General features: G+C 34.0%; 2 protein-coding genes across 4 annotated transcripts; one reads left to right on the top strand and one right to left on the bottom strand.

The window, feature by feature from the left end:
- The first annotated feature begins 82 nt into the window (after window positions 1-82).
- On the top strand, window positions 83-3,773 carry LOC111451685 (4-coumarate--CoA ligase 3). Its single transcript, XM_023092191.1, has 7 exons — window positions 83-813; window positions 1,355-1,708; window positions 1,789-1,990; window positions 2,484-2,629; window positions 2,879-2,946; window positions 3,222-3,324; window positions 3,556-3,773. The coding sequence occupies exons 1-7, from the start codon at window positions 145-147 to the stop codon at window positions 3,700-3,702; spliced, it is 1,689 nt and encodes a 562-aa protein (XP_022947959.1). The 5' UTR covers window positions 83-144; the 3' UTR covers window positions 3,703-3,773.
- Window positions 3,774-5,608: 1,835 nt separating this feature from the next.
- LOC111451683 (ATPase family AAA domain-containing protein 3-B-like) lies at window positions 5,609-12,062 on the bottom strand. Of its 3 annotated transcripts, none has more exons than XM_023092189.1 (9): window positions 11,659-12,062; window positions 11,255-11,350; window positions 10,630-10,740; window positions 10,238-10,547; window positions 9,367-9,457; window positions 7,911-8,244; window positions 7,064-7,212; window positions 6,272-6,793; window positions 5,609-5,836 (listed from the first exon to the last, which is right to left on the bottom strand). In XM_023092189.1, the coding sequence occupies exons 1-8, from the start codon at window positions 11,938-11,940 to the stop codon at window positions 6,274-6,276; spliced, it is 1,893 nt and encodes a 630-aa protein (XP_022947957.1). In that variant the 5' UTR covers window positions 11,941-12,062; the 3' UTR covers window positions 5,609-5,836; window positions 6,272-6,273. The 3 variants fall into 3 exon arrangements, with proteins under 3 accessions (XP_022947957.1, XP_022947958.1, XP_022947956.1); XM_023092190.1 differs by having other exon boundaries at window positions 5,760-5,839; XM_023092188.1 differs by lacking the exon at window positions 5,609-5,836 and having other exon boundaries at window positions 6,021-6,793.
- Window positions 12,063-17,333: the final 5,271 nt, after the last annotated feature.

Below are 17,333 nucleotides of genomic sequence, written 5' to 3'. Positions count from 1 at the left end.
TAAAAAAAAAAAAAAAAAAAAAAAGTAAAAGTCAAACACCATCTCCACGTCAGCTCAACCTACACCACTTCTTGTACCTACCCCTCTCTTTATTTAACAATCGCTTTACATGTCAAAATTCCCCCACCGACAAGACATCCGACCATGATTTCCGTTGCCCAATTGAGCGACGGCGAAAAGCCCAAACTCTCCTCATCTCCGCCGCCACGTGTTTTCCGATCGAAATTGCCGGATATTACAATCCCCGACCATCTCCCTCTTCACGATTATTGCTTTGAGAAAATCTCTGAATTTTCCGACCGCCCATGTTTGATCGTCGGCGCCACCGGAAAATCCTATTCCTTCTCCGACACCCACTTGTTCTCCAAGAGGGCCGCCGCCACTTTCTCTAAACTTGGCGTTAAAAAAGGGGATTTTATTATGATTCTTCTCAAGAACTCTGCTGAATTTGTTTTTTCCTTTATGGGTTCGTCGATGATTGGCAGTGTCGCCACCACTGCTAATCCGTACTACACGGCGGCGGAGATTTCCAAGCAATTGAAGATGTCGGGTGCTAAATTGGTGGTTACTTACTCGCATTGTGTTGACAAGCTCCGGGAATCTGATGTGGATCTCACCATTGTTACCGTCGATGATCCACCGGAGAATTGTTTGAGCTTCTCGATGGTTTACGATGCCGATGAAAATGATGTCCCGTTCGTGGAGATTGACTGGAATGACGCTGTTTCGTTGCCGTTCTCCTCTGGCACGACGGGGACTCCGAAGGGTGTGGTTTTGACCCATAAGAGTATGGTGTCGAGTATAGCTCAACAGGTTGTTAAAGAATTGGTTGATACAAATTGTTGGGAGGGAGTCCCACGTTTGCTCATTTAGGGAATGATCATGAGCTTATGAGTAAAGAATATATCTCCGTTGGTACGATGTTTTTTGGAAAAGCCCGAAACAAAGGCACAACGGCTTATGCTCGTAGAGAGTCGTTTTCATTAAATGACATAGAAAAATGAGAATTTAGCCTTATTCATTAAATGACATACGGAAACAAGAATCTTGTCCCGCCCGTCCTGTTTCTTTCAATGAAAACCCTTGGTAAACGAGAATCCAATCCCACGCCTGCCTGTTCCTTTCGATAAAAATTTTTGTAGGATAAAATAGGAGGCGGGACGAGATGGGATGGGAAATCCCGTCCCGCCCTATTCCTTTGGACATCTCTAATAACTACGAATATTAAAATAACATGCAGGTAGATGGGGAGAATCCGAATATATACATAGGAGGTGGGATGGGAAATCTGGTCCCGTTCTTTTGGACATCTCTAATAACTATAAATAATGAAATAGTGTTTGTTAACGTGCAGGTAGATGGAGAGAATCCGAACATATACTTGGGAACGAACGACGTGGTTTTATGTGTGCTTCCGATGTTCCACATATTCTCATTGAGTAGCATAGTTTTGATTTCGATTCGATCGGGAGCAACAATATTATTGATAGAGAAGTTCGAGATTGAGACGTCAATGAGCCTGATAGAGAGGCATGGGGTGACGGTGGCAACCGTGGTGCCGCCGATGGTGTTGATGATGGTGAAGAATCCAAAGGTGGCGGATTTCAACCTAAGCTCGATCAGAATGGTGATTTCAGGGGCGGCGCCGCTAGGAAAGCAGATAGAGGAGGCCCTCATGGAAAGGATCCCTCAAGCAGTTATTGGTCAAGTATGAATTATAATATAATGTTATATAATATGGTATTAATGTTATTTGAATGAACTATGTTTACGTTGATATAATTATAGGGTTATGGGATGACGGAAGCAGGTCCGGTATTGAGTATGTGCACGGCTTTTGCGAAAGAGCCTCCGATGCCAACAAAAATAGGGTCGTGTGGGAGAGTTGTGAGAAACTCAGAGCTCAAAATCATTGACCCAAAGACCGGTGTCTCCCTTACCTATAATCAACCCGGAGAGATCTGTATTCGCGGCCCACAAATTATGAAAGGTTCTCTTTTTCTCGTTTTTACAATTTAATTTTAACATATTTTTAAAAAAAAATTAAGAATAAATAATAATAATAAATTATGAAGTTAAATAAAATAAATAAATATATATAAGTATAATTATATCATAAATAAAAAATTATAATTTATTTGAACTCAACCCAATTTAATAAATTCGTAACCAAATTCAAACCGTTTAGGTTGATCAATTTTTTTTATCATTAAGTTTTTTGAAAACCTTTAAAAGTTACGAACAAAATAGAAAGAATATCGACATTTTATATAATATAAAAACATTTGAAAACGAAAATTTTAATTAAGTATTTAAAACTAAATAAAGAAATATTTTACGAAGTAATATTTTACTTTGAAAACAAAAATTTGAATAAAGAAATTACAATTTTGCTACCACTGACACGTGACAAAAATATTTATAAAATGCTAGAATAAATGGAATTAAAGTTTGGTGCTAAAATGACACGGCTGTGATGGTAGGATATTTGAACGACCCAGTGGCCACGTCATTGACAGTCGACGTGGAGGGGTGGCTTCACACGGGTGACATTGGATACATTGACGAAGAAGAAGAAATATTTATTGTTGACCGGATCAAGGAGATTATCAAATATAAGGGTTTCCAGGTACACGTCACTATTATCATAATTTCTACCCAAATAATAATAATAATATATTATTTTCGCTATTATATTTAATTCTTCACTAATAATGGGATTATTGAGCTTTAATTGATTAATTGAAAGCAATAATTAATATAAAAACGATTAAATTAGCTAAAGTCAACGTAACATAATTGCCATGTTTCTGAAACAAAGTTCGAATCTCTAATTTTGTATTATTGTAATTAACTTTGTAAATTATGGTATTTACAGGTAGCACCGGTCGAGTTAGAATCTCTTCTTCTAACTCATCCATCTATTATGGAGGTCGCTGTCGTTGCGTAAGTGCCCGATTAAAATTATTTAATATTTAATTCTTAAAAGAAAAAAATTAAAAATTAAAATATTGGCTAAATTAACAAAAATTATTTAAAAGATATCTTCAAAAGTTTCAAAAAATCCCTAAATTTTAAATAAAATCTAAAAAATATTAAAAAAAATTATAGTCTCTAATATTTTATTTTAAAAAAATATATATATAAATATATCCTTATAAATTTTTTAAAAATTTGTTTTAAATTAGGAAAAAACATAAAGAAATTGGAGAAAATTACAGGGAAAATGATGAAATTGCTGGGGAAGTTCCAGTGGCCTTCGTAGTTTGTTCAGCTGGTAATCAACTTACCCAGGAAGAAGTAAAAGAATTCATTGCAAAGCAGGTTTGTATTATAAAAATGCTATTTTCCCCCATATAATAACATTATAATTTTAATTATACTTCCGGTTTATGTTTCGGTTTCTAATTTTTCAAGTATTAACGAGCATCAGGCTAGAATCGTCTTTTCATACGTAAAAAAAGATATATAATATTTGAAAGTTTAGGAATTAAATTAAATTTTAAAATTAATTTATTCTCACTTTCGTTTTATTTTCTAATGTAAAATCACCAGGTTGTGTTCTACAAGAGATTGCACCGAGTTTATTTTGTACCCACGATTCCAAAATTGCCCTCTGGAAAGATCTTGAAAAAAGATCTCAAAGCCAAGCTCTCGAACTCACCTAAAGCTACAAAAATGAAAGAGATAGGGAGAGATTAAGTAACATGGTCGGATCGTGTTGTAGAAAATAAAAAGGAATGTAAGGTAACATTTTTATTTTATATTTCAATTATGTGCCTAAGATATAAATATTTTTAATAATAAGTCTTTGTGTTTTTTTATTTTTTATTTTTTTAATTTAAGAATATTAATAAAAAAATTTTAAAAATAAATATAATATCAAATTTTTTAATCCAAACCCAAAATATTAAATTTAACCTCCCAACGTCAAATTATAAAATTAACTTTATCGTAAACATTTTAAACCGCGTTTAAATATAAATTCATAAAATGCAGGATAAAAATCGATATAACAATAATCGGGAAGATTATCTATATTAATTATAAAAAAATGATATATCTCGTCTAATATCCTCTTATTTTTTTATATAATTTTATTGAATAAATTTTATACTTTATATAAAAAATATCTAAGAACTCAGAGATGATCTATGAAGTATAAATAGATATTGTGATAAAAACTTTTTGTTTTAGATTAATATTACTTTTAAAAAATTTAAAACATTATATTAATAATAATAATTATTATTATTATTATTTTAATTAAAAGGTATAAAGGAGAGTAAATACATTTTAAAGTTTTTTTTTTAGTTATTATTTAAAATTTTAAAAATTAGATATTTTGAGATAAAATACAAAAGTTTTAGGGTATTTCGTGTAACCTATAAAAAGTTGGATCCAAATTTTTTAGTTTGATCTCCGTCGAAGCGTTGCTCTCCTTCGCGCTCTCTCTTTTCTGTGTTTCAGGCTGCGATTGGCCGGTGTATCAATGGCGTCGAGTCTCTTCAGATCGCTTGTTGAATCTTCCTCTAAATTTCCGTCTTCGGCAAGGAATATCAGTATTGTTAGCAGCCAAATCAGTCAGCACACTGCCAAATGGATGCAGGTATCCAGTAATTTCTCGAAAATTCCCCTTCGGAAATTTAATGCTCCTACGCCTGTGTTTGAGTTAATTGCTGCCGACTCTGATTTTTCATTTATAATTTGACCTTCTTTTTAACTTAAATCGAGAACTATTGAACAAATACTTAGAATTTGGATCTGAAATCCCCCACTTAATGTGGTGATCTGTTTTTGTTTTCTTGAATCAATTTTTGTTATGTGGAAATTGATTCGTGTTGTTTGGAGAGGAGAAAAAGGCTTGCGAACTGTGGCATTAATGGATGCTAAACCTTTTGGTGTTCGTCTTATCTTCGTCATGGCCTGTGGGTTTTATATGGACTGCAATGACTGCAAACTTGGAAAGCCAATACCCTTCCGCTCCAAACTTGACCTCTGTAATGCAATGACTGCAAACTTCGAACCTTTAACAGTTTGATCAAGAATGTATATTTATCAGTTCGAGTTGATATATTTTGGATTATATTTTATAAGTTATAAATTTTAGTTTGAATAGGATTAGAATTAGGTCCTCTTAATTTCTATACTCGGTAGGGACCCAAAATCAACACATTTTCAATAAAAAGGGAGTTTTCTGATTTGGGTAGCTCCATCTTTCCTCTTGGTTGTATTCTTCATAATATTGATTCTTAATATTTTTGGGGATTATTGATAGGTGTCATAGTGACTCTTCCCTCTCAATTAAATTCCTTACCCTTTATGTTTGACTCTTACTACTTTTGGGAATTATTGTAGATTGATTAGAAATTTTTTACTCATATTTTCAATAGTTTTTGCTATCAGGGGCTCCCACACTTGGTAAATATGTATGAATTGATTGATATAAACATGATTTCCACTATCATTAGTTGGCAATGATACATTTAATCATGTTACCAAAATTCTTTATTGAGTATTTTTAATATCAGTTTAACTAATGATACATTTAATCATGTTACCAAAATTCTTTATTGAGTATTTTTAATATCAGTTTATAACGAGCCAATTACTTACACTAGACTGGGATAATATATGTTGGTCGAAGGACGCTTTGAATTCAAATTTCAATACAACATTTATTTTCAAAATTAATTGACTAGACCAGATGCTTCTAAGATCCCAATAATTCTGGTTCAGATCCCAATAATTCTTGTTCAATGTTGTCTCCATAGCCTTGCCAAAATCTATGCCCGCACCACAAAAATGTTCAATAAGAAGTCCCACTTGAACCTACCTTCTTAAATAAAACTCATGTGTCAATCCACCTTTAAAATAAGAACTACTATAATTGAATAAGCACAAATATTTTAGCATATTGTTGAAATTTGGAAGAATTCAAATGTTTCGGAGAAGAACGAGTCCAACATTCAGACAATACTGAGAATGAAAAGAACTAAGCTCTACATTATCCAGACCCAGGTTGAAATCTTCACCTACACTTCATTATTTCATATAATTTGTTATAAGTTTGTAACAATACCCTCATGGGACTTCTACCTCAATGAACAAATGATATATTTTAAATACCATTTAAATGTAATGAAAACTAACACACAGAAATATAAAATTCCCTCATCAATGAATCTAAAGTAACTACCAGACAAAAACCAATCAATTTTCTTCCATCTAAGAGTAGTATTAGCGTGTATAGTATTCATATTATAAATACCTTCAATGTTGCGCACTGCCTCCTTCTGAAGCAGCAAGTTTCCTTCTCTGTTGATGTTCAGTAACTTTATAATCTACCACCTCGCGATATAGGCTCGGATCGAGCACACATGTCTCGCTACCATAAACAGCAGCTTGTACACTTGCCATCAACTTTGCTATTTCTCTCCCAGAAAATCCTTCAGTTTTTGCAGCTGCTTCGTGTACAATATCATCGGTCAACCCTTTGATTTCGATCTTCTTTTGTTGTCCTTTAAAAATGTTTTGGAATAAACCAGATTCTCTCAATCCAGCATTTGCTATATATTTTTCCAGATAAAGCTTCAAGAGTTTGAAGCGTTCCTCTTCCCTGGGCAAGGGGAATTCTAGAACTTCATCAATACGATCCCCTACTGCTGAGTCGAGATCACCAGGGCGATTTGTAGCAAGAGCAAGAACAATATCCTTTGACTGGTCGCCCGTGCGAAAAAGAAGAGCATTAAGTGCGCTTCTTTGAGCTTCACTCATATATGTTTTATTTCTCCTACAAATTTAGACAATACTCCACCATTAGTGATTGCAATTTTCTCACCTCAATCACAAAACTTGCAGAGGGAAAATTTTCCATAATACCGATTTCTGTGAAATTATAATATATGACTGAATTTTAGCAAATTTCTAGAACATGAAAAACAATATTTCTAGCCCAAGAGTGAAGCCTTACAAGCCTTACAATTGATAAATTATGTTTTGTTACAAACACGATTAACGAGAAAAGGAAAAGACCGAAAAAAGTTGAGCAAGTTTGACTTACTCGCATAAAAATGCATCTGCTTCATCAATGAAAAGCAGTAAACCCTTCCGAGACTTCTTAGACCAATCAAATAACTGGTGTATCTTGGTAACAGCTTGTGATCCCAAAGGAGCAACATCTCCTCCTGTCATCAATGCATAATCTAGTCCCTATGGGCAAAGAAAAAAATCAGTGACTGATAGATATTGCATATTATAAGAAAATAAAAACGTAAAACTCTCATCATATCAGCAAAAAGTAATTGGTAAAACAATGGTCGCTAAATTTGGGTAACTAGCCTGAAAATCATCAATTTCACCAGGAGTAGTCAGAGTGTATGACAACCACAGTTCAAATTCAAGAATTCAATGGTTTTTACCACAACTAGGAAACTGAACATGTTATTTTGAAATATATGCTACCGAAAAACCATAAAGTTCACTTCACAGGTTTTATTTAGCCCCCACAGTTATAAATTGAATTAAAAGAAAATTCATTTAGGAGTGGACAGGCTGCAACTCACCTGCAAGCCAGATCAAATCACTACCCTCTTAGGCGGAACAGCCTGGACAGTTAAAAATCCATGAATTCTTGTTATAGCCAAAATGGTGGATACTCCTCTGGCTATATCAATGAATTCCTAGAATCTTAGGAAGGATGGAAATTCTAAAAAGTGCCTCTCCCATGAAGGTCCATTTTAAAAGACCTCGGTCTTTTTCATTATAATATTATCATGATCTTGAAGTTTTTCAACCGCAGACAGAATGAACATTCCTGATAATGCTCAGAAATATTAACACTTGATATTGAATCTAGACTTCCAAACCTTTCAACAATTTAGAAAGAGAAGATTTGAAAGAAATCTTACAGATTTATGAGCAAGCTCTCTAGCAGCCATTGTCTTTCCTGTTCCAGGAGGGCCGTAGAAAAGCATATTCCGAAATGGAGCCTGATGAGACTTTGTATTTGCAGTTGCATTTGATAGTTGCTCTATCCTCTTTTGAAGTGAAGGGTGTAAAATTACATCTCCAAACCCGTTTCCTTTTTTTGAGGAAGGCCCCTTATCTGAACCACGTGACACAGTGCCCATGACACGCGATAACAGCCCCGACCAAGGGTATTTTCCTCGCGATGACTCTCTAATCAGTGATGGCTGCCCTAATATTCTATCCACATAACTCCAAATCACTTTCGCACCTTCTCTACAGTGAGGAAAAGCCATAAGCTCTGCAGTCAGCAAACGGGGATTGAAAATAAATTGATATAGGAGTTCAACGAAATTTATGAAATTTAAACGACCATTCAGATTGCAAATGGTGTACAACAAACCAGATTAAATTGATGCCCAAGTAAATTTATGAACACAAAAACAAGATAAAATGATAATAGCTGTAACAAATAGGCTAAAATATACGGAGATGACTGCCTCACTAGTGTCAAGCAGAAGGAAATAGCCTTGTTTACAAATTTGAGTAGCATAACTGATAGTGGATCGATTTGTCTCCTATCTCAAACATTTCACAATAACCAGAGAAAAAACAAACACACAGAATGAAAATTGAAACAATCATCCTTCCTAGAGCATAAAAGATACCTCATGAACAAAGGAAAGTTCATCTTCTACAAAATATTCAATGAAGTTACCCAATGACAAGTCACTTCTGAGACAACCATCCACTCATCTGCTGGGAAAATTATATATATATTCTTGATGATTTTATTTTATTTTCAATTCATGAAGAAAAACTAAGAATTCAATAAATTGACAGAATACAAGAGGTTGTAAAGCACCAAGACGCAAAGAACGGACCTCAAGAAAACCCAAAAGAAAAAGGCTAATGCTATATAAAGGCCAAGAATACAGTCCCGTTACAAGTATCCCCCTATCTAAAATCAAAAGAAAACTAGCCCTATAGTCATTGTGGTGGAAGCAAAGAGTAAGGCATCATAATGAATACATTACTCCGCACCTCCCTCTTCAGCAAAACCCTATCCTCAAAAATATTTCTGCTGTAGATGCCCCAAAGCGTAGCAAACATCTGAAGGATACAAAACAAAGTAAACCTCGAAAAGAAAAATTCATATTCCAGCTTACTTTGAAATCGAAAATCGAAATGTAAAAGAACTGCAGTCTCAAAATCATCATCCCAAAATGAGCAAAGAAACCCTTAACATAAATGAAAACACAAATGCAGCCAATAAAGTAGAAAGAAAATTAAATAAACCGATAAGGTTAAGTCAAGCGGAGCAAGCAGAATTCAACAAAAGTTTCATACAAATATAAAGAACCTGTTTCACAAAACCTTTTAGCTTTTGAGAAATACCTTGTCGTGTAAATCCCTGCGGCTAATGCAGTAACTCCACCAACAGCAACTACCAATTTGTTTTGATCCGTCAAAATGGCTTTCAAACCTCCTGCAAATGTGAATAATATCAAAATTAGACCAATTCTCTTTAATACCGAACCATATAAATGCTAAGGATTAATATATAACTTAACTTGGCACAACTTATGAATATGGTACCATTCTTCTTAGGGAATTTTATAAAGCGACCAGCCTATTTTAGAATAAATAACAAAATGAAAGATACATATACATCAGTCGGGCCCAACGTAAACATCCCAAGCCACTCTGCTGTAACTGTACAATGTTATTATACAGGATATTTTTTTAATATTAAATCATATTTCCAGAGCGTTCAACTGGTTAGGAACGCAAGCCATCCCTTTATGATGTAAAAAGACAATCATCTCTCTACTACTCTCCAAAAAAGATTAAAAATAAATAAAAAAAAGTAGGGCAAAGAAAACATCTGCCAACCTTTGTCCTCCCAAAAGTGTAATTAAATAACCCTGTGGCAGGTTATTCAAGATCTATTAGTCTAGTAAATAGATTAATTTGATACGGTTCTGTTTTCTACGTGGCCTCATTATTGTGTGTTTGAGATTGAACACTGATGATTCAAGAATCACTTTAAAGAATACGTGAAATGGATTGATTGGGAATAGTTAAGAGGTCACCAATTGATCTGAATATCATCAAAAGGAATGCATGTATGATTTTTAATTTATAAGAGGAAAAAAACATCCGTCTGTTAAGAAATACATAAATAGAAATGTAAGGGGAAAGACTCCTCCATCACATACTTGATACATGCATTATCAATCTAAATTTAATACAGTTAAGTTAATACCTCCAATATGATCAAAAGTAGTATTAATAGCGGCAATCCATTTTTCCCTCTCTGCATTTGCACGATCAACTAACATTCGCCTATTTACCTCTTCAGCAAGCTTTGCCTCATGGGCCCTTCCTTCTGCTTCTGCCATAGCCCTCACTCTGATAGTCTCACGCTCTATCTCAGCCTTCTCCCTCTCTGTTTGTCGTCTTTGGGCTTGAATTTGTTCTTCTGTAGCTCGACGTGCTTGCTCTTGCCGAATTGATGACTCTTCTTGAAGTTTTACAAGCTCTTGGTTCCTGGCTCTTTGATGCTCATTTTCTGCCTGTTAACATATCCATCAAAAAATAACGTGCATATTCAATGCATTTATGCTACCCAAAATTTACAAGTTAGCAAGCACCCACCTGCATCCTCTTCCGTGCCAATTCATCCTCGTACCGTGCCATTTGCGATTTAGTCTGTGCTTGATGCTGAGCTAACTTCTTCTGCTCATCGTATATAACCCTTTGTCTTTCCTACGATGCAAACAAGCGAAACAAATAATTCTTATGTCGAAAACATAGTTAACTAATTTAGTACACATGTATTTATATATTTTTTTAACAAATATATGAACATTTGTTGTCAAGAATAGGTACATTTTTATGGAGAAAACAAAGATGGAACTCAATGAACCCATAAAAAAGTGCTGTTTTTCCAATAACGTCAAACCAATCTATTTAACCTTCTCATCTGAAACTGAAAAAAAAAAATTATTGCTATCCTGATACAGGCCTAGAAATTGAAGGATATATAATTGAGAACCTGTTTCAAGACTCACGACATTTCAAATATGCGAAGTTCCAATAATAAATATAAAGTGGAATTTCAATATGAATATAAAGTTGTTTTTCCTTCAATAGAAATTCCAGATTCAAACCTTCACAAAAATATCCATTAATGAAGAATACAAAGTAAATTCAACATGTTCATAGGACACAGAGATGGTATTATTAGAGTAGTTAACTGTAAGGACTTAGTTAAACATACCGTTTCAGCTTGAGCTTGCATTGCTTTGAACTCAGAAGCCTTCGCCTGCAACTCTACTTGTCTCGTATCTTCTCGCTTCTTCATAAATTCAAAAGCCTACCACAACATGAGGTCAGCATAGAGCAAAACATAAGATTTCAAGGTAAACGAAACTTAACATCATTTCCATATTGATTTATTCACATTATGATTGAACTACACTTACATCCAAACAGAAAAAGTTTCAAATCATACGAGCAATAAAAATGATGTTATAATTGGAAACAAAAGAAAAAAGAAAAAATAACTGGAGAACTGAAAATTTAAGCAATATAGTACAAGCAACTACAAAAAATAACATCTAGAAGTCCTCAGAAGCAATTAAAAACCGAAGCAAAACAAAACAGTAATAATCTAACTGAAACCTTCTTGGCATGCGAAGAGCTAGTGATCTCTCTGAGAGCTTCAGCACCACGTTCCAGCGCCTCCGGATCAAACCCCGACGACGACGTCCTCGGATTATCATTTCGAACCTTGGGGGTAGACGGCTCAGAATTAGCATTCGACGAGGCAGATTGCGCAGCAGGAGAAGCGGAAACGGGGGAGAAATTGAAGGGGCCATCGGCATAAGCAGAGGGATTTTGAGATAAAGATGCAGAGGCTGCAATGGCGGAAATCAAACTCATTGCATATGTGGTCTTCGCCATTTTCCTGCAAAATCCTCGGCAAATCAAACCCCAAAGCTGAAACCTAGAGCTGGGCTCGAGGTTCGTTTTGGTGACTGACGAGAGCTTAGGAATTATAGGGTTTAAGAGAGGTTTTACGAAGAAGGCTTTACTCTTTCTTTCTCAGCGTTTAAGACGCAACATGTTCCGACTTGGGGCCCAAGTAATGTGGCTCCCATTTTCCGTCCTAAATTTAAAATGTGTTTAATAATTTTTTATTTTTTTATTTTTTTTTTTATAAATTTTTAAAGATGTATAGTTATTAAATCAAATAAAAAATTTAAAATTCAAAATTTAAATTTGTTAAATAAGAATTAAAAAACAAAATAAAAAAAAGTTAAAAAGATACCGGAAAGGAGTGCAACAAATTTCATTTTGAATAACAAATCCATACCCGACTAAAGTACTCTCATCCTCGGCCTCATGGAACAAGTACCAGTTCCTCGTTTGTAAATAACTTAAGCAGCACCGATTTATATTGTTTTCATTTTGGAGTTTGAGTTTTATCAATGGTGTTGTATGTTTTTAATCTGCAAAAAATATATATATATTACCATATCTTTTTGTTTTTGTTTTTACTTTTATTTACTTTTTGTCTTTGTTTTTTAATCCTGATTCGAGATTCGAAATCTTAAAAATCAAGTCGTGACAACTAAATTGTTATTTTTAGTAATGTTTAAGGATCAGTTTTCGAACCTTTTCTTTTAAGTTTAATGAGGAGACAATATATATGTACGTGTCTAAATTAATTGAGTTATGTTTAAATTGACTTATCAATAAAATAACTACCCATAAAAGGGTAGGTGTGGATTTTTTTTTTCTTTTTTTGGTTTTTAAGGTCCTAATTTGACCAAGAATAAAGGAGCTAATATATATATATATATACACACATTAGTGAGGATTGTGGGCTGGGCTTATTTGGGCCGAAATGTGGAAGCCTAAGATAGCCGAAATGCAACCGTTTGTTTGAGTTTTGGCTCTATCCACACCTACGGCTCTATTGAAGTCGTCAACGGTTTGTTCTTAGCTCGTTCTCTTCATGTGATCGATTATGTTCTCTACTATTGAATCCATCATAGTTTGTCTTCGTCTCTTTGTCGATCGTCCATGACCCTTTATCCTCAAGAGCAGCACCAAAGATCTGTAAGTTTGATTTTCATCGTGTCGTCTGTCATTCTTGATCATAGGCATCATTGGAGGGTGTCAGCACCATCGATCCTTGTCATAGTGAGAAGTTGCAACCAAGTAAGCATGTCGTCGTCATAACTAAGGTTACACACATGAGTGAAGGAAGCAGTAATAGTGAAGAAACGGTTCAATGCTGGTGCATGGTTAGTTAATATTTCAAAGTCTAGTTTAATTGGTTCTTGATCGGTTCAATCATAGCGTTTCAATGAGATGAGGCGTAAAGCAATAAAATTACAAATTAAATTTAGTTTTAGGAATAATACATAATATTGAAAATTACTAATAATTGTTTCCGTCCGAATGCTTTATAAATAATATATATATATTATTTATTTATGAGAGGTCAATTCTCTTTTGGAAAAAAAGAAAATACTTTTAGTCATTAAAAAAATATTTTTGGCTGTTTGGAAAATCAGGTCAAAACTCACCTTGTCTTTTTATATTATACTTTTGAAATTTTATTTTTATATAATTTAAATTTATAAATTTTCATGTGAGATAGGGACTGGTGCATGGTCTATTCATTTAATTTATTTAGTTTTTTTTTAATGAAACTTTGTCTTTAGTCCCCTTCTCTCTATTTATTTTCGTCCAAAATTTAATAAAGTAATTTTTATTTTTTAATATAATTTTAATTAAAATAACGATGAGTATGTAACATAATGTAAATATTATAATAAATTAGTTTTAACTGATATTTTGAATTTTGAAATTGGGGTCGAGATTGCCTATCCCCATCCCAATCCCGCCCCAATTTCCCATCCTACTCACTCAAGACCTCCCGATGAGTAGTGTAACATGATCTAAGGTTTTTTCTACTATAGTAGAATGTCCTGCTCATGTTTCTTTGCAGGATTTCATGAGACTATGTTGTAGGGGACGCATGAAACCCTGGACATAGGTATATAGATTGTATTGTAAGGAACGCATGAAGATGGACGCATATATCATAACTCAGATTATGCCCCGGGAAAGCATTAAACCCCAAACATAGGACTATATTGTAGGGAGATGCATGAAACTTTAGACATAGTATCATGATTAGGTCATATAACTCACGAATCATATGACCCAGTAGGTCTTCCAGAGGAGTGTTCTAGAATCCGAACTAGTCCTGTGTAAGGTGATAGTGAATTAGTACTGTGTATGGTTGGATTTAGATTGTGATATCTTAGCATAAGTCATGAATATGATTCAGAGCCGGTAAGTATTTTATACTCATTTAGTTTTTCATGTTTTTCAGGTGATAACTAGATGCTAGTCGGAGATGAAAACGGTCTTCAAGAGAGAGCTATAGAAGGACAACCTAGGTCCAAAAGCGTCCACCGGTCTTGCGTCTCTTTGCTTGTATCATACTTTTTTTTAAGGTGATGACTAGATGCTATATAAGATTGGGACTGTCTTAGAGCGAAAGCCATATAGGGATAGAAGGACAGCCTAGGTCCAAAAGCATCCGCTATTTTTGTGTTTTTTTAGTTGTATCATATTTTTTTCAAGTGATGACTAGATGCAAGTCTGAGATAAGGACGGTCTTAGAGCGAGAGCCATAGAGGGACAACCTAGTTCCAAAAGCATTCGCGAGTCGTATGTCTTTTTAGTTATATCATATTTTGTTATCGTTTATTTTTTGTTTTAATTAAATTCAGAGTATATTTGGTAAAATGTAAATTTTTATGTTTGTAATTTGGATGGATTATTCTTAAATTATTATCTACTCAAAATTTGTAATCATTTCAGACTAAATAAAACTTGATTCGTCTTTAATATGGTATGTATTACAACATCTTGTGATAATTTGAATGACATTTTCTTCGCATCTTCCTTAAAGTTTATATTACATGATTGATATCTTGGTTCATATCATTGAGTTTCTGGATTTAAAAATGAAAATCGTACAGCATATTTTTACTTCCTCGGATCTATCTGAGTTATGAACATTGTCATCTAGTCTCGGATTGCGATTATCTTGATAGTGGAGTTGTGACTTCAAGTCGGTGTCTTCTAAGGCTTTCGAGCCTTTGTATTCACGATGTTCAATGCGGCAATTGCATTAGTGTAATGACGATCTCTTTCGATTTCCCTACCATCTTCATAATCGTGTTTTCATGTCATGTTGTATATATTGATGTGTGAATCAAGTCAACTAGACCTAAGGTGTTTGGGTACACTATTTCGAGGCCTAAAGTGTCGTTGATCATTTGTACAAGTTGAATATTTAGCATCGATGTGGCGTTGTGTCCAATGTCCTTTAGTGCTTAAGTCAATGACGTGTTGGAAGTAGAATATAGCGAGTTTAGGATATATTTTATACCTTTTTCAGAAAGCATATTCTTATATTTATAATGTTTGGTTGTTCTAATCACAGTGTCAAAGCTACACATAATGTCTTTATTCTTTTAGTAGTTGACTATACCGACCCTATTTTTGCCTTTAAAAAATAAGACCGCCACTATTAGAGATAAGAAATGCAACTACATACAATAAGACCTACTTTTCATGACCGCTTCTTGGACTCTACTTTATTTTTTAGGTAAAGTTGGATTCATAATACTTTTCTACGCATGATTCACGAATGTGCGCATGAACCTACTAGGTAGATCATTAGCATACTCACTTTCGCTACCGAAAACCAACAAAAGGAAAGGAACACGTATAATAATGTGGTGTATATGTTCGTCCGTGACATAATGGAGAAGTAATTCATGCTCATGGGACATACAATATACACGAGGTCCCGCATTAAATATCATGATTCAATGAAGTGATGCACATAATACTTTCATGCTTATCGTGCTTACATATTCATAGTATTTCATTCATGTTTATCAAACATGATAAATCATGGGATCTCATAGGGCACAAACACGATCATATTAACTTAACAAATAACATCTAAGATAATGGAAAAAAAACATATATTCTTTGATTGGGGTCCAATAAATAGGTACTCATTTACAAAAATACCCCTGGAATCTCAAATATTGTAGGTCGACAGTCCTTTGTGAGTAAAAAGAGAAGGCATGGCGCATGGTAACAGCTACATGGCATGGTTGCTAAATTCAAGAAATATGTGGTCCAAATGCATACGGAATTCGGGGGCCCATTAATCTCTAACCCTAATCCACACATAAATAAATAAATAATATTCAAACACCCGAGTAAAGGAATGGTACATAAATGAACCGAGATAACATCTGAGTGAGAGCAATTCTCAATATAGAATGACTAAAAAACGTTTATAAAAATCAAAAATCACTACCTATACCCACATAGTGTACGTTTCTTCTTAGTAGCTCAATCATAAAAATTTTCATATTTAAGCGTAGTTTGCTTTGAACAATTTTATATTAAGTGACCTCTAAAAAATTTCTATGCATATGAGTGAAGACAAAATATGCTAAAAGAACTCGTGTTGGTTTGTATAAATAGTTTTCACTCTTAATTTGACTAAAAAATATTATTTTCAATCCTATGAAAACTTATTGATTAATCAAAATAAATAAACTTATTGATTAATGAAAACTTATTTGGGTCGCTCGTTATCTTCAAAATTATGACCAAAATTCACCACATGTCTCTTTTGTTCGTGATCAAACTCAAACATAGTATAAATTCACACTTAACTATATTAACGTATAGGGTATTTTGAAAATTTTTAAACGGCCCAGATATTTATAAAACTTTTAAATATTCAAAAGTATATTTAAAATAAATTTTAAAATTTGAATATATATGAAAAGTGAAAGGTAAAAGGGGTTTTTTTAAAAATAAGTATAAAATTGAGGGGGTTTTCAATAAATTAACGAAAATAATTATCCATAAAGTGAAAAGTTCGAGGGGGGGCCTTTGTGGTAGAGAATTAATGGGCGGGGCCCAGATTCGAATGTCACCTGCATTCCGGCAAGAAGGCGGGCCGTAGGAAAGAACCGGCAATAGCAGGTAGCAGGTAGCAGGTAGCAGGTAACAGGTAACAGGTAACAGGCAACCGGTTGGGCCTAAAAAGAGGGCCCGGTGTATGGACCAGCCCATCACGTGTTGTTGCTGTCAGCTATAGAGGTAGCAGTGGGTGGGTGAGGGGACAAATTAATTATTAAAACATAACCCTCCCACCCAATTTCAAACCACTTTTTTTTTTTTTTTTTTTTTTTTTTTTTTTTTTTTTTTTTTTTTTTTTTTTTTTTTTTTTT

The sequence above is a fragment of the Cucurbita moschata genome, unplaced genomic scaffold, assembly GCF_002738365.1.
Source record: "Cucurbita moschata cultivar Rifu unplaced genomic scaffold, Cmos_1.0 Cmo_Scf00013, whole genome shotgun sequence".
NCBI lineage: Eukaryota > Viridiplantae > Streptophyta > Magnoliopsida > Cucurbitales > Cucurbitaceae > Cucurbita > Cucurbita moschata.
This window is presented reverse-complemented; position numbering and strand designations above follow the sequence as displayed.

Coding starts and splice junctions, on each gene's coding strand:
- LOC111451683 (XM_023092189.1), bottom strand. CDS start 11,940: ATGGCGAAGACCACATATGCAATGAGTTTGATTTCCGCCATTGCAGCC. Junction 9,458..10,237: donor TACTTTTGATCATATTGGAG/GTATTAACTTAA, acceptor TCACATTTGCAG/GAGGTTTGAAAGCCATTTTG. Junction 7,213..7,910: donor GAGAGCTTGCTCATAAATCT/GTAAGATTTCTT, acceptor CTTTGCCCATAG/GGACTAGATTATGCATTGAT.
- LOC111451685 (XM_023092191.1), top strand. CDS start 145: ATGATTTCCGTTGCCCAATTGAGCGACGGCGAAAAGCCCAAACTCTCC. Junction 1,709..1,788: donor CTCAAGCAGTTATTGGTCAA/GTATGAATTATA, acceptor ATATAATTATAG/GGTTATGGGATGACGGAAGC. Junction 3,325..3,555: donor AAGAATTCATTGCAAAGCAG/GTTTGTATTATA, acceptor TAAAATCACCAG/GTTGTGTTCTACAAGAGATT.